The following is a 15,018-nucleotide window of genomic DNA, read 5'->3' as shown; positions in this document are numbered from 1 at the left end:
ACTCTGTCCGTGCCTCTCATAATCTTATAGACTTTTATCAGGTCTCCCCCTCAACCTCCGTCACTCCAGTGAGGACAAGCCAAGTTTCTCCAACTTCTCCTCATAGCTAATGCCCTCCATACCAGGCAACATCCTGGTAAATCTTTTCTGTACCCTCTCCAAAGCTTCCACATCCTTCTGGTAGTGTGGTGACCAGAATTGAACACTATATTCCAAGTGCAGCCTAACTAAGGTTCTATAAAGCATCAACATGACTTGCCAATTTTTAAACTCAATATCCCGGTCGATGAAGGTAAGCATGCCTTGTGCCTTCTTGACTACCTTCTCCACTGCATTGCCACTTTGTGACCTGTGTACCTGTACACCCAGATCCCTCTGCCTATCAATACTCCTAAGAGTTCTACCATTTACTGTATATTTCCTATCTGTATTAGACCTTCCAAAATGCATTTCCTCACATTTGTCCAGATTAAACTCCATCTGCCATCTCTCCGCCAAAGTCTCCAACTGATCTATATCCTGCTGTATCCTCTGATGGTCCTCATCGCTATCCACAAATCCACCAATCTTTATGTCATCCGCAAACTTACTGATCAATCGAGTTGCATTTTCCTCCGAATCATTTATATATATTCCAAACAGCAAAGGTCCCAGCACTGATCCCTGCGGAATGCCACGTCACAGCCCTCCATTCAGAAACACATCCTTCCACTGCTCCCTCTGCCATCTATGACTGAGCCAGTTCTGTATCCACCTTGCCTGGTCACCTCTGATCCCATGTGATTTCACCTTCTGTATCAGTCTGCCATGAGGGACCTTGTCAAAGGCCTTACTGAAGTCCACGTAGACAACATCCACTGCCCTACCCTCATCAATCATCTTCATCACTTCCTCGAAAAACTGCTCACAATTCTCCAAATGGAGTCTGACCAGAGCCTTATACAGCCTCAGAAGTCCAACCCCGCTCTTGTATTCTAGCCCTCTCGATGTGAACACTAACATTGCATTTGCCGCCTTAACTGCCGACTGAACCTGCACGTTAACCTTAAGAGAATCTTGAACAATGATTCCCAAGTCCCTTTGTGTTTCTGATTTCCTAAGCATTTCCCCATTTAGGGAATAGTCTCTGCCTCCATTCCTCCTTCCAAAGTGCAGAACCTCACACTTTTCCACATTATAATCCATCTGTCACTTCTTTGCCCACTCTCCTAACTTGTCCAAGTCCTTCTGCAGCCTCCCGCTTCCTCAATATTACCTGTTCCTTTACATATCTTTGTATCATCTGCAAACTTAGCAACAGTGTCTTCAGTTCCTTCTTCCAAATCATTAATGTATATTGTGAAAAGTTGTGGTCCCGGCACTGACCCCTGAGGGACACCATTAGTCACTGGCTGCCATCCTGAAAAAGACCCCTTTATCCCCTCTCTCTGCCTTCTGCCAGTCAGCCAATCCTCTATCCATGCCGGGATCTTACCCTTAACACCATGGGCACTTAACTTATTTAACAGTCTCCTATGCGGCACCTTGTCAAAGGCCTTCTGGAAATCTAAATAAATCACATCCACTGGTTCTCCTTTATCTAACTTCCTTATTACTTCCTCAAAGAAGTGTAACAGATTTGTCAGACATGACCTCCCCTTGACGAAGCTGTGCTGACTCAGTTGTATTTTGTTGTGCACTTTCAAGTACTCTGCGATCTCATCTTTAACAATGGACTGTAAAATCTTGCCAGTGACCAAAGTCAGGCTAACCGGCCTATAATTTCCCGTCTGCTGCCTCCCTCCCTTCTTAAACAGCGGTGTTACATTAGCTACTTACCAGTCTTTTGGTGCCCTCCCTGCCTCCAGTGAATGTTGAAAGATCACCACCAACACCTCCACAATTTCCTCAGCTATCTCTTCTGGAACCTTGGGGTGTAGTCCATCCAGTCCCGGTGATTTATTCACCTTCAGGCCTTTCAGTTTCCCCAGAATCTTCTCCTTAGTGATGGCCACTCCACTCCCTGACTCCCACTGGTATCTTCCACCGTGAAGACTGATGCAAAGTAACTATTCAGTTCCTCTGCCATTTCTTTGTTTCCTATTATTACTTCTCCAGCCTCATTTTCCAGTGGTCCAATGTCTATTTTTGCCCCTCTTACTTTTTATATATTGGAAAAAAACTCTTCCTATCTTTTTATATTACTAGCTAGCTTACATTCGTATGTCATCTTCTGTCCCCTTATTGCTTTTTTAGTTTGACCTCTCGCTTTTTAAAGGCTTCCCAATCCTCTGGCTTCCCGCTAATCCTTGCCCACTTTGTCTGCTTTTCCTTTTGCTTTTATGCTGTCCTTGACTTTCCTTATCAGCCGTGGATGCCTCGTCCTCCCCTTCGCATGTTCCCTCCTCCTGGGATGGATATAGATGTTACAAATGTGAATCTTTGTGTCTGTTTTGGGTTTAGCTTTTATGTTTTTAATGGTTTCTTTTCTGAACAGGAACTGTCTCGGCCCCCTTCTATCTCTGGTCGTACCTGCTGTCCAGTTTGGGGACGTTCACCATGCTGATGGGATTTCTCGGCTGTATTGGAGCATTGAAGGAGGTGAAATGCATGTTGGGAATTGTGAGTACCATTTCAGCCAATCAGATAAATGGGGATCTGTGGAGATGATGATGTCATTCTCCGTCTCCCCGAGTGAGACAAACATCGCTCCGGCTGTGGGGAATGGTGACGTGAAACTGTGCACATTTCCCCTTCTCTCGTACCTGTCAGTACAAATACGTGATGTGGAGCTGTCGGTGTTAGACTGGGCTAGGCACAGATGCTCCAAAAGTTTCTGCTACCAATTAAAGCTGTTCTCGTGAGACTACTTACAGTCCAAATATGGATATTGAATGAAGAACTCAAAGGGTTAAAAGGCCTATATGAAACTAAAGATCTCTGATATCAGAGTTAAAAATAATTCTCTTTAGAAGTAAGCAGATCAGAGTACCAAGTTAGTGACAGTGTAGCAGTATTAAACGATAAAGCTTTGCTGACTGCCCACGTTCACAGTCACTGGTGGAGCTAAACACTTACCGTTCACAGATATGTACAAAAGATCCCACACTACTTGGAAGAACAGATAAATTCCCCCAATATTCTGGTCAGATTTTGTTCTTGATTTTGGATGGAAGCCTTGAGTTGGATTCAGGAAGGACCATATTGAGAGCAGTGTGTTTTGACAAGATTCCCTTCTCCAAAGGTTCGGCTGAATGTGTGGGAAGACCTGACCTGACCTGGGAGGGAGGGTGATGTGATAGGCTGCAAGGAATATGATGAAGACATGAGCTTGGAAAGAATTTGGAGATTAACCAGGTTTGGGAGAGAGGAATAAATTAATTTTTGGAACATGGCATCAATGGCAGGCCAGCATTCATTTTCCTTCTCTAATGGCCCCTGAGAAGGTGGTGGTGAGCTGCCTTCTTGAACCACAATCCCTGAGGTGTAGGTACATCCACAGTGCTGTTAGGGAAGGAGCTTCAGGGTTTTGACTCAGTGACAGTGAAGAAACAGTTGATATATATTTCCAAGTCAGGATGGCGAGTGACTTGGATTGGAACCTACAAATTGTAGTACTGTCGGAATATTTGATTTATTGTCACGTGTATTAACATGCAATAAAAAGTATTGTTTCTTGCGCACTGTACAGACAGAGTGTACTGTTTATAGAGAAGTGCAGAATGTACTGTTACAGTCATAGGTAGGATGTAGAGAAAGATCAACTTAATGTGAGGTAGGTCCATTCAAAAGTCTGACAGCAGCAGGGAAGAAGCTGTTCTTGAGTCGGTCAGTACGGGACCTCAGACTTTTGCATCATTTTTCCAATGAAAGAAGGTGGAAGAGAGAATGTCCGGGGTGTGTGGGGTCCTCAATTATGCTGGCTGTTTTCCTGAGGCAGCAGGAAGTGTAGACAGAGTCAATGGATGGGAGGCTGGTTTGTGTGATGGATTGGGCTACATTCACCACCCTTTTGTAGTTCCTTGTGGTCTTGGGCAGAGCAGGAGCCCATACCAAGCTGTGATACAACCAGAAAGAATGCTTTCTATGGGGCATCTGTAAAAGTTGGTGAGAGTCGTAACTGACATGCCAAATTTCCTTAGCCTTCTGAGAAAGTAGAGGCGTTGGTGGGCTTTCTTAACTATAGTGTCGGCATGGGGGTGACCAGGACAGGTTGTTGGTGATCTGGACACCTAAAAACTTGAAGTTGTCGACCATTTCTACTTTGTCCCCATGATTTGGACAAGGACATGTTCTCCACTGCATTTCCTGAAGTCGATGACAATCTCTTTCATTTTGTTGACATTGAGGGGAGACTATTGCTGCCACACCAGTTCACCAGATTCTCTATCTCATTCCTGTACTCTGTCTTGGTCATTGTCTGAGATCTGACCCACTACAGTGGTGTTGTCAGCAAACTTGAAAATCAATTTTCAAGTTTGCTGACGGATGGATAGGGTAGAGGTACGGTGAGGCGGTGCTCGACAGACTGGAGGGACTGATTGTGGACAAGTCCCCAGGACCGGATGGAATGCATCTGAGGGTCCTGAAAGAAATGGCGGAGGTGATAGTGGATGCCTTGGTGGTTATTTTCCAGACGTCGCTGGATTCCGGGGAAGTGCCGGAAGATTGGAAAACGGCTAATGTTACGCCGTTGTTTAAGAAGGGTGCCAGGCAAAAGGCAGGGAATTATAGGCCGGTTAGTTTAACGTCTGTTGTAGGTAAAATGTTAGAATCCGTCATCAAGGAGGAAATAGCGAGGCATCTTGAGGGGAACTGCTTGATAGGGCAGACGCAGCACGGTTTCATTAAAGGGAAGTCGTGTCTGACAAATTTACTGGAGTTCTATGAGGATGTGTCTAGGGCGGTGGATAGAGGAGAGCCGGTGGATGTGGTCTTTCTTGATTTTCAGAAGGCGTTTGACAAGGTACCTCACAAGAGGTTATTGCAGAAGGTCAGGGGGCATGGAGTTGGGGGTAGGGTGTTAGCGTGGATAGAGGATTGGTTGTCAAATAGGAGGCAGAGAGTGGGGGTCAATGGGTGCTATTCGGATTGGCGGCTGGTGACTAGTGGAGTGCCCCAGGGGTCGGTGCTGGGGCCTCAGCTATTTACCATTTATATAGATGATCTGGAGGAGGGAACCGAGTGTAGGGTGTCGAAATTTGCTGATGACACCAAGATTGGTGGAAAGGCAAATTGTGCGGAGGGTGTGGAGAGTCTACAGAAGGATCTAGATAGGCTGGGCGAATGGGCCAGGAAATGGCAAATGGAATTTAATGTTGGCAAGTGCAAGGTGGTCCACTTTGGTAGGAATAATGGTAGGAAGGATTATTACTTACGTGGCGAAAAACTGCAGCAGGCGACGGTGCAGAGGGACCTCGGGGTCCTTGTGCATGAGTCGCAAAAACCCAGCCTGCAGGTGCAGCAGGTGGTCAGGAAGGCGAATGGGATGCTGGCCTTCATAGCGAGGGGGATTGAATATAAAAGTAGGGAGGTCTTGCTGCGGCTGTATAGGGCATTGGTGAGGCCGCAGCTGGAGTACTGTGTGCAGTTTTGGGCGCCGCACCTGCGCAAAGATATTTTGGCCCTGGAGGGAGTGCAGAGGAGGTTTACTAGGCTGATGCCGGAGTTGAGGGGGTTGAACTATGAGGAGAGGCTGAATAAATTAGGCTTGTACTCGTTAGAGTTTAGAAGAATGAGGGGAGATCTCATTGAGACGTATAAGATGATGAATGGGATGGATAGGATAGAGGTGGAGAGACTCTTCCCGCTCAGAAAGGACAGTAGGACTAGGGGGCACAGCCTCAAGGTAAAGGGGGGGTGGTTTAGAACGGAGTTGAGGAGGAACTTCTTCACTCAAAGGGTGGTGAATCTCTGGAATTCTCTGCCCGTTGAAGTGGTGGAGGCTGCCTCGCTAAATATTTTTAAGAAGCGGGTAGATAGGTTTTTGACAGACAAGGGAATTAAGGGTTATGGGGAGAAAGCGGGAAAGTGGAACTGATCCACTTCAGATCAGCCATGATCTTATTGAATGGCGGGGCAGGTTCGAAGGGCTAGATGGCCTACTCCTGCTCCTATTTCTTATGTTCTTATGATTTGGAGGGGAATTTGGTCACACAGTCATAGGTGTATAAGGAGTATAGTAGGGGGCTGAGGACACAGCCTTGTGGGGTTGAGGATGATTGAAGAGGAGGTGTTGTTGCTGCCTATCCTTACTGACTACGGTCTGTGAATTAGGAAGTGGAGGAGCCGAGGCCCAGATGGAGTTTGGAGATGAGTTTTGTAGGAATAATATCAGGGGCCACAGCTTTTGTAGTATAATGATTGAGATAAACCTTGAACTAAAGGAGAAAATGAGAAAAGATTATTGAAAGTTTTTAAGTAATTGTCAGTTTTGCTGAATTTCTCAGCTATGGGCTGGTGATTTTTACTATTTGATTGTGAAGCTAACACTTAGCGATACGGGGAATACCCAACTAGCACTAAATACAGGAACAAAGTCTCATTATTGAAACATCTGCTGCTCACAACAGTCCCCAAAGCTGTCAGTCATCCCCAGACACACTATCAGCGTTGTCTTCTGGAAGAAATGGCATGTCTTTCATCAAACAGCAGTTTCTCAGAAGCCCATATGGCCCCGAGAGAAAGAGTTAGTTCCAGCCATTGCTTCTGTTCTCCATTCATTTTGACGTAGCAGTTAGTTCTGTTTGTTTGCTCCATGCAGCAGTTTGACTGAGGATGGTTTTAACACACTGAACATGAGAAGCTGGAATTTCACCAGAGTCTAAATCATGTGGAAGGGAGATATTTCACTTTTAAGGACTGGTGGTTTGGGTATTGAGATATATTCAGGGGACAGTGTAGAGGGAGCTTTACTCTGTATCTAACCCCGTGCTGTACCTGTCCTGGGAGTGTTTGATGGGGGGACATTGTAGAGGGAGCTTTACTCTGTATCTAACCCCGTGCTGTACCTGTCGTGGGAGTGTTTGATGGGGACAGTGTAGGGGGAGCTTTACTCTGTATCTAACCCCGTGCTGTCCCTGTCCTGGGAGTGTTTGATGGGGGGACAGTGTAGAGGGAGCTTTACTCTGTATCTAACCCCGTGCTGTACCTGTCCTGGGAGTGTTTGATGGGGGGACAGTGTAGAGGGAGCTTTACTCTGTATCTAACCCCGTGCTGATACAGTTGTAGCTGGGTTTCATTCAAGGTGCTTTAGTGACTTTTTAACAGGTTCAGAAATGCCGAGTGTTGGTGTGTGGAGTGCTGGATCTGGTGCTATTGCTGGATTGGTCTGAGTCATATCCTGAATGCGGTCTAATTAATTCCATGAGAGTGTGGAGGGGGTGTCCTGGAGGGGGGGAGTTTCTGGGAGGGGTTTCGGGGGGGATGATTGGGTCGGTGGTTTCTGGGGGGTTTCTGGGCTGGCAGATCAAAGCTGGCCATGTTAACCATTTCCTGTTTTTAACATACTTGTTGCAGTATCTATTTTAAATACTTTCATGTTGTTTACTCTGTCCTCTCTTCCTCTTTTTACTGAAAGTGAGACCAGAAGACAGCACCTCGGCTTCAAACTGAAACAGTGCGTGGCCAAGTTCAGAGGTCACAGGATTGGCCAAGAGGCCAAGGCTGAGGATCGTCCTAATTCTTCTCACAAATGCCTCTTGTCTCTTTTGCAGTATTTCACCTTGCTTGTGTTCCTCTTGGCGTCACAGATTACTGTTGGTGTTCTGATTTACACACAAAGGAAGATGGTGAGTGACCTCAGTTACCTGCTGTAATGATTACTGTTACCGAGAGAGTGACCCTACTGCCCCCATGGAAATGTGTCTGTAGCCTTCACCCCCAACTCCCCAGAGCTCTGACGAAGGGTCATCCATCCTTGAAACGTTGGCTCTGTTCTTTCTCCACAAACACTGTCAGACCCGCTGAGATTTTCCAGCATTTTCTGTTTTTGTGCCATTTGCCTTCTGACTTACCTGCATGCTAACTTTCTGCATCCAAATTGTTTTGAACGTTGACACAAATTTCTTACCTTAAATATTCAGCTTTTCTATTCTTATCGCCAAAGTGAGTAACTTCACTTTTACATAGAACATTACAGCACAGTACAGGCCCTTCGGCCCTCGATGTTGTGCCGACCTGTGAAACCAATCTAATGACCCTCTAACCTGCACTATTCCAATGTTATCCCTATGTTTATGAATGACCATTTAAATGTCCTTAACGGAAGGACTGTTAGTAGTGTGGATGAGCAGAGAGACCTCGGGGTACATGTGCATAGCTCCCTGAAAGTTGGCACCCAGGTTGATAAGGTTGTTAAGAAGGCGGACGGTGTGTTAGCTTTTATTGGTAGAGGGATTGAATTTCGGAGCCGTGAGGTCATGTTACAACTGTACAAAACTCTGGTGTGGCCGCACTTGGAGTATTGTGTACAGTTCTGGTCACCGCATTATAAGAAAGATGTGGAGGCATTGGAAAGGGTGCAGAGGAGGTTTACCAGGATGTTGCCTGGTATGGTGGGAAGGTCTTATGAGGAAAGGCTGAGGGACTTGAGGTTATTTTCATTAGAGAGAAGAAGGTTGAGAGGTGACCTAATTGAGGCATACAAGATGATCAGAGGGTTAGACAGGGTGGACAGTGAGAGCCTTTTCCCTCGGATGCTGATGGCTAACACGAGGGGACATAGCTTTAAACTAAGGGGTGGTAATTATAGGACGGATGTCAGAGGTAGGTTCTTTACTCAGAGGATAGTAAGGGTGTGGAATGCCCTGCCTGCAGCAGTTGTGGACTCACCAATTTAAGGGCGTTCAAATGGTCAGTGGATAGGCATATGGATAACATTGGAATAGTTTAGGTTAGAGGGTCATTAGATTGGTTCCACTGGTCGGTGCAACATCGAGGGCCGAAGGGCCTGTGCTGGGCTGTTATGTTAATATTGGCGAGTCCACAACTGCTGCAGGCAGGGCATTCCATGCCCTTACTACCCTCTGAGTAAAGAACCTACCTCTGACATCCGTCCTATATTTATCACCCCTCAATTTAAAGCTATGTCCCCTCGTGTTAGCCATCACCATCTGAGGAAAGAGGCTCTCACTGTCCACCCTATCTAGTCCTCTGATCATGTTATGTGCCTCTATTAAGTCACCTCTTAACCACCTTCTCTCTAACGAAAACAACCTCAAGTCCCTCAGCCTTTCCTCATAAGACCTTCCCACCATACCAGGCAACATCCTGGTAAACCTCCTCTGCACCCTTTCCAATGCCTCCACATCTTTCTTATAATGCGGTGACCAGAACTGTACGCAATACTCCAAGTGCGGCCGCACCAGAGTTTTGTACAGTTGTAACATGACCTCACGGCTCCAAAATTCAATCCCTCTACCAGTAAAAGCTAACACACCGTACACCTTCTTAACAACCTTATCAACCTAGATATCAATCTAGATAGGCTGGGCGAATGGGCCAGGAAATGGCAAATGGAATTTAATGTTGGCAAGTGTGAGGTGGTCCACTTTGGTAGGAAGAATGGTAGGAAGGACTATTACTTACGGGGCGAAAAACTGCAGCAGGCGACGGTGCAGAGGGACCTCGGGGTCCTTGTGCATGAGTTGCAAAAACCCAGCTTGCAGGTGCAGTAGGTGGTCAGGAAGGCGAATGGGATGCTGGCCTTCATAGCGAGGGGGATTGAATATAAAAGTAGGGAGGTCTTGCTGCAGCTGTATAGGGCATTGGTGAGGCCGCAGCTGGAGTACTGTGTGCAGTTTTGGGCGCCGCACCTGCGCAAGGATATTTTGGCCTTGGAGGGAGTGCAGAGGAGGTTTACTGGGCTGATTCCGGAGTTGAGGGGGTTGAGCTATGAGGAGAGGCTGAATAAACTAGGCTTGTACTCGTTAGAGTTTAGAAGAATGAGGGGAGATCTCATTGAGACGTATAAGATGATGAATGGGATGGATAGGATAGAGGTGGAGAGACTCTTCCCGCTCAGAAAAGACAGTAGGACTAGGGGCACAGCCTCAAGATAAAGGGGGGCGGTTTAGAACGGAGTTGAGGAGGAACTTCTTCACTCAAAGGGTGGTGAATTTCTGGAATTCTCTGCCTGTTGAAGTGGTGGAGGCTGCCTCGCTAAATATTTTTAAGACGCGGGTTGATGGGTTTTTGATAAGAGAGGGGATTAAGGGTTATGGGGAGAGGGCAGGAAAGTGGAACTGAGCAGTGACAGATCAGCCATGATCTTATTGAATGGCGGGGCAGGCTCGAAGGGCTAGATGGCCGACTCCTGCTCCTATTTCTTATGTTCTTAACCTGGCTGCCAACTTTCAGGGAGCTATGCACATGTACCCCGAGATCTCTCTGCTCGTCGACACTACCAAGTAACTTACCATTAGCCCAGTACTCTGTATTCCTGTTACTCCTTCCAAAGTGAATCACCTCACACTTTTCCACATTAAACTCCATTTGCCACCTCTCGGCCCAGCTCTGTAGCTTATCTATGTCCCTCTGTAACCCGCAATATCCTTCCACACTGTCCACAACTCCTCCGACTTTGGTGTCATCCGCAAATTTACTAACCCATCCTTCTACACCCTCATCCAGGTTAATTTATAAAAATGACAAACAGCAGTGGCCCCAAAACAGATCCCTGAGGTACACCACTTGTAACTGAACTCCAGGTTGAATATTTCCCATCAACCACCACCCTCTGTCTTCTATCAGCTAGCCAATTCCTGATCCAAACTGCTAAATCACCCTCAATCCCACACATCTGCATTTTCTGCAATAGCCTACCATGGGGAACCTTATCAAATGCTTTGCTAAAATCCATACACACCACATCAACTGCCTTACCCTTATCCACCTCTTTGGTCACCTTCTCAAAGAACTCGATAAGGTTTGTGAGGCATGACCTACCCTTCACAAAACCATGTTGACTATCCCTAATCAATTTATTTCCCTCTAGATGATTATAAATCCTATCTCTTATAATCCTTTCTAGAACTTTGCCCACAACAGAAGTAAGGCTCACTGGTCTATAATTCCCAGGATGGTCTCTACTCCCCTTCTTGAACAAGGGGGCACATTTGCTATCCTCCAGTCTTCCGGCACTATACCTGAAGCCAATGATGACGTGAAGATCAAAGCCAAAGGCTCTGCAATCTCCTCCCTAGCCTCCCAGAGAATCCTAGGATAAATCCCATCCGGCCCAGGGAACTTATCTATTTTCACACTTTCTAGAATTGCTAACACCTCCTCCTTATGAACCTCAATCCCGTCTAGTCTAATAGCCTGTATCTCAGTATTCTCCTCGTGTTCCTGTGTGAATACTGATGAAAAACATTCATTTAGCGCCTCTCCTATCTCTGTGGACTCTACGCACAACTTCCCACTGCTGTCCTTGATGGCCCTAATCTTACCCTAGTCATTCTTTTATTCTTTAGGGTTTTCCTTGATCCTACCTGCCAAAGACTTTTTGCCTACATTCTATTCCATCTGCCATCTCCCTCACCTACCCTGTCTGTATCTCAGCTGCCTCTCTGTGTCCTGCCCACACCTTGCCTTCCCACCAAGTTGGTATCATCTTGCAATCTCAGACTCATTACTCTGATCTCTCGTATGGTGACACAGTGGTTAGTACTGCTACCTAACAGCACCAGGAACCTGGGTTCACTGTCTGTGTGGAGTTTACACATTTTCCCCATGTCTGCGTGGGTTTCCTCTGGGCGCCCCAGTTTCCTCCCACAGTCTGAAAGACGTGCTGGTTAGGGTGCATTGACCCGAACAGGTGCCGGACTGTGACGACTAGGGCATTTTCACAGTAACTTAATTGGAGATTCATTGTAAGCCTACCTGTGACACTAATAAACTTTTACCTTTTTTAAGTCACAGTTTCTCTCTCTCTCCATGTGTGTGTCACTCTGTGTGTGTGTGTGTGTGTGTGTGTGTGTGTGTGTGTGTCTATGTGCGCCTGTGTGTGTGTGTGCTCGTGCCTCTGTGTGCTCTGTGTGTGTCTCTCTCTCTCTCTCTCTGTGTCTCTCTGCACATCTCTTGCGCTCTCTCTGCGTGTCTCTCTGCGTGTGTGTGTGTGTCTGTCACTCGCTCTCTCTGCGTGTCTCTTGCTGTGTGTGTGTGTGTGTGTGTGTCTGTCGCGCTCTCTCTCTGTGTCTCTCGCTCTGTGTGTGTGTCTGTCTGTCTGTCGCGCTCTCTCTGTGTGTCTCTCGCTCTGTGTGTGTGTGTGTGTGTGTGTGTCTGTCGCGCTCTCTCTCTGTGTCTCTCTGGCACACAGACTCTTTCACACTCTCATGCTCTCTCTGCTGTTTGTTTTCTCTAAGATGCTCCTTAAATCCACTTTTGAGTAAATTTCTGGTTGTCTGTCTAATATCTCCCTGTTTGGCTCAGAGTCACTCTCTGGGAAACACTTTGGGATGTTTTATTGGGTTAAAGGTGCTGTATGTACAAGTTGTTGTAGTAACTGTGGAACTCTTGGGGAGTTGATCAGTGAGTTTCAGCTCAGTTTACCTTTTGCAGATTGAGAAACAGCTGAGCAATGCTGTGAAGGATCTGATTAAAAACTACAATGTGGATGATGAGAAACACCAGAATCTGGAAGAGAGTTGGGATTTCATCCAGTCCCAAGTGAGTATGAAAATTCAAGGGCAGGTTGAAGGGACTGTGTCATCAACCTGGGAAGAGAAGGTGTGGGTCAGCAGCAAGTTTGTAGCAATGTCAATACTTGGAGTTCACGATTTTGTCAAAAGGATGAAGCAAACAGTTTAACAGTTTGAGATCAGTTCTTCAGTAACAATGAAATAAACAATTCCACAGCACACCAACTTTCACCAACTGAATCAATTGCTTCGAAACATTACGGTCAGTGTTCTGCTGTCTTATCGGAGAGATTTGCAGCAACTAAAATTCAATGGATCAGAGCAAAATACAAAGTTGAGTAAATGGTAGCCTCTTGGGTTAGTGGGAAGCTTGGGGCTGTTGGTATGTCGAGAGCCTTTTGATCCAGGGAGGATTTGATGAGAGATCACCTGCAAATAAGAACAAATAAAATTACAGCACAGGAACAGGCCCTTCGGCCCTCCAAGCCTGCACCGGCCATGCTGCCCGACTGAACTAAAACCCTCTACCCTTCCGGGAACCATATCCCTCTTCCCATCCTATTCATGAATTTGTCAAGACTCCCCCCACCTTAAAAGGCACCTATTGTATCTGCTTCCACTACCTTCCCCGGCAGTGAGTTCCAGGCACCACCCTCTGTGTAAAGAATCTGCCTCGTACATCTCCTTTAAAACTTGCCCCTCGCACCTTAAACCTGTGCCTCCTAGTAATTGACTCTTCCATCCTGGGAAAAAGCTTCTGACTATCCACTCTGTCCATGCCTTTCATAATCAGGACTCCCCTCAACGTCCGTCGCTCCAGTGAGAACAAATCAAGTTTCTCCAACCTCTCCTCATAGCTAATACCCTCCATACCAGGCAACATCCTGGTAAATCTTTTCTGTACCCTCTCCAAAGCCTCCACGTCCTTCTGGTAGTGAGGTGACCAGATCTGAACACTATATTCCAAGTGCGGCCTCACTAAGGTTCTATAAAGCTGCAAAATGACTTGCTAATTTATAAACTCAATGCCCTGGCTGATGAAGTCTTGCTGCTGGCCCATGGGGACTCCCCAATCTCTGACTGACCAAGGAGAACCATGTCCATCTGCCTTCCCTGGATGATCCAGGACTCTGCCATTCCATATTTGGTCACTCGCTTCCTCTTGTTGATTTTTCTCTTGCGATTCACAGGGTAACTGGAGAGATTTCCAAACTGCACAGAGAAGAAGCTTTGCTGTCAGAGCTTGCTGTTAGAAAGGGCTCTCAGTAATCTAGTTGTGATGCCACACAGTCGCACTCTGACAGCCTGACAGCTTTCTAAAGACAGGAGGCACCAGTTAGTTCCTGCAGCTCTGTGAGCAGGACCTGGGGATAGAGGGTGTTCCAGTGTTACCTATTGCCCTCTGATCTACTTCCAGAAGCTCTCAAAGTAAACAACACATCCCTGTTTTTTCTCAAGCTTGTGTTTGACTTATTAACAATTTATTTGGTCTGGAATGGCGATATTGAACTCTGCATGAATCTCCCAGAGACGCTGCTTTACAATTAGTGTTTAAAAGCTACAGATCAAGTGTTGAGGATGGTTAATGGAAATACTTTCAGAGGCACACATGTTGTGGCCAGTGAAATGTGTGCTGCAAAGTTTCTGGAACCCCGATCCTGCTTTTCAGTTAATTTCCATTTATGGGGTTATACTTTCTCAGATTTACAGAGGTGCTGCTGGGCTGCTAGACTGTCTGGGCCACTAAATACATGACCTACCCTGACAGCTAAATTACTAAAGTGTAGTCGGTGTTGAGCCTGTATTTCTGGTGAAGGTGGCCCACCCTGACTGCTGGTCTCTTTGTGAAAGGCATTCCCCATCAGCGCTTTTTAAACAGAACCCCAAGGTTAATATTACAGAGTACCAGAAACAGCAAGGACCACACAAATTAAGGGCTAGTGAATAGACGATAGCAAATTTTGATCTTAAAAGATGTTGGGGTTGTCGGAAGAAGGAAAAGGTGAGAAAGAAAGGAGACCCGGTTTTGAGGGTAAAAAAGAACTTAGACAAGAAACAAGTTAATTTGAACAATGGGTCGGTGGACAGCGTGGTGACAGTGTTTAGCACTGCTGTCTCACAGCACCAGAGACCTGGGTTCAATTCCTGATTTGGGTCATTGCCTGTGCAGAGTCTGCATGTTCTCCCCGTGTCTGTGTGGGTTTCTTCCAGATGCTCCGGTTTCCTCCCTCAGTCCGAAAGACATGCTGGTTAGGTGCATTGGCCGTGCTAAATTCTCCCTCAGTGTACCCGAACAGGTGGTGACTAGGGGATTTTCACAGTAACTTTGTTGCAGTGTTAATGTAAGCATACTTGTGATACTAATAAATAAACTTCTTAAAAACTGAAGATCTGGGGA

General features: G+C 46.3%; 1 protein-coding gene across 1 annotated transcript in view; it reads left to right on the top strand.

Moving 5' to 3' along the window:
- LOC145361722 (leukocyte antigen CD37-like) overlaps positions 1 to 15,018 on the top strand; it is a 47,704-nt gene that overhangs the window by 20,888 nt on the left and 11,798 nt on the right. The window contains exons 4-6 of the mRNA XM_080217647.1: positions 2,477 to 2,601; positions 7,695 to 7,769; positions 12,541 to 12,648. Coding sequence (XP_080073773.1) covers positions 2,477 to 2,601; positions 7,695 to 7,769; positions 12,541 to 12,648 — 308 coding nt within the window. The remainder of the gene's footprint in view (positions 1 to 2,476; positions 2,602 to 7,694; positions 7,770 to 12,540; positions 12,649 to 15,018) is intronic.

Source organism: Carcharhinus amblyrhynchos, chromosome 35 (assembly GCF_965287045.1).
Source record: "Carcharhinus amblyrhynchos chromosome 35, sCarAmb.v2.hapA, whole genome shotgun sequence".
Classification (NCBI taxonomy): domain Eukaryota; kingdom Metazoa; phylum Chordata; class Chondrichthyes; order Carcharhiniformes; family Carcharhinidae; genus Carcharhinus; species Carcharhinus amblyrhynchos.
Note: the sequence above shows the minus strand (reverse complement) of the source record. Positions and strands in the feature narration are given on the sequence as shown.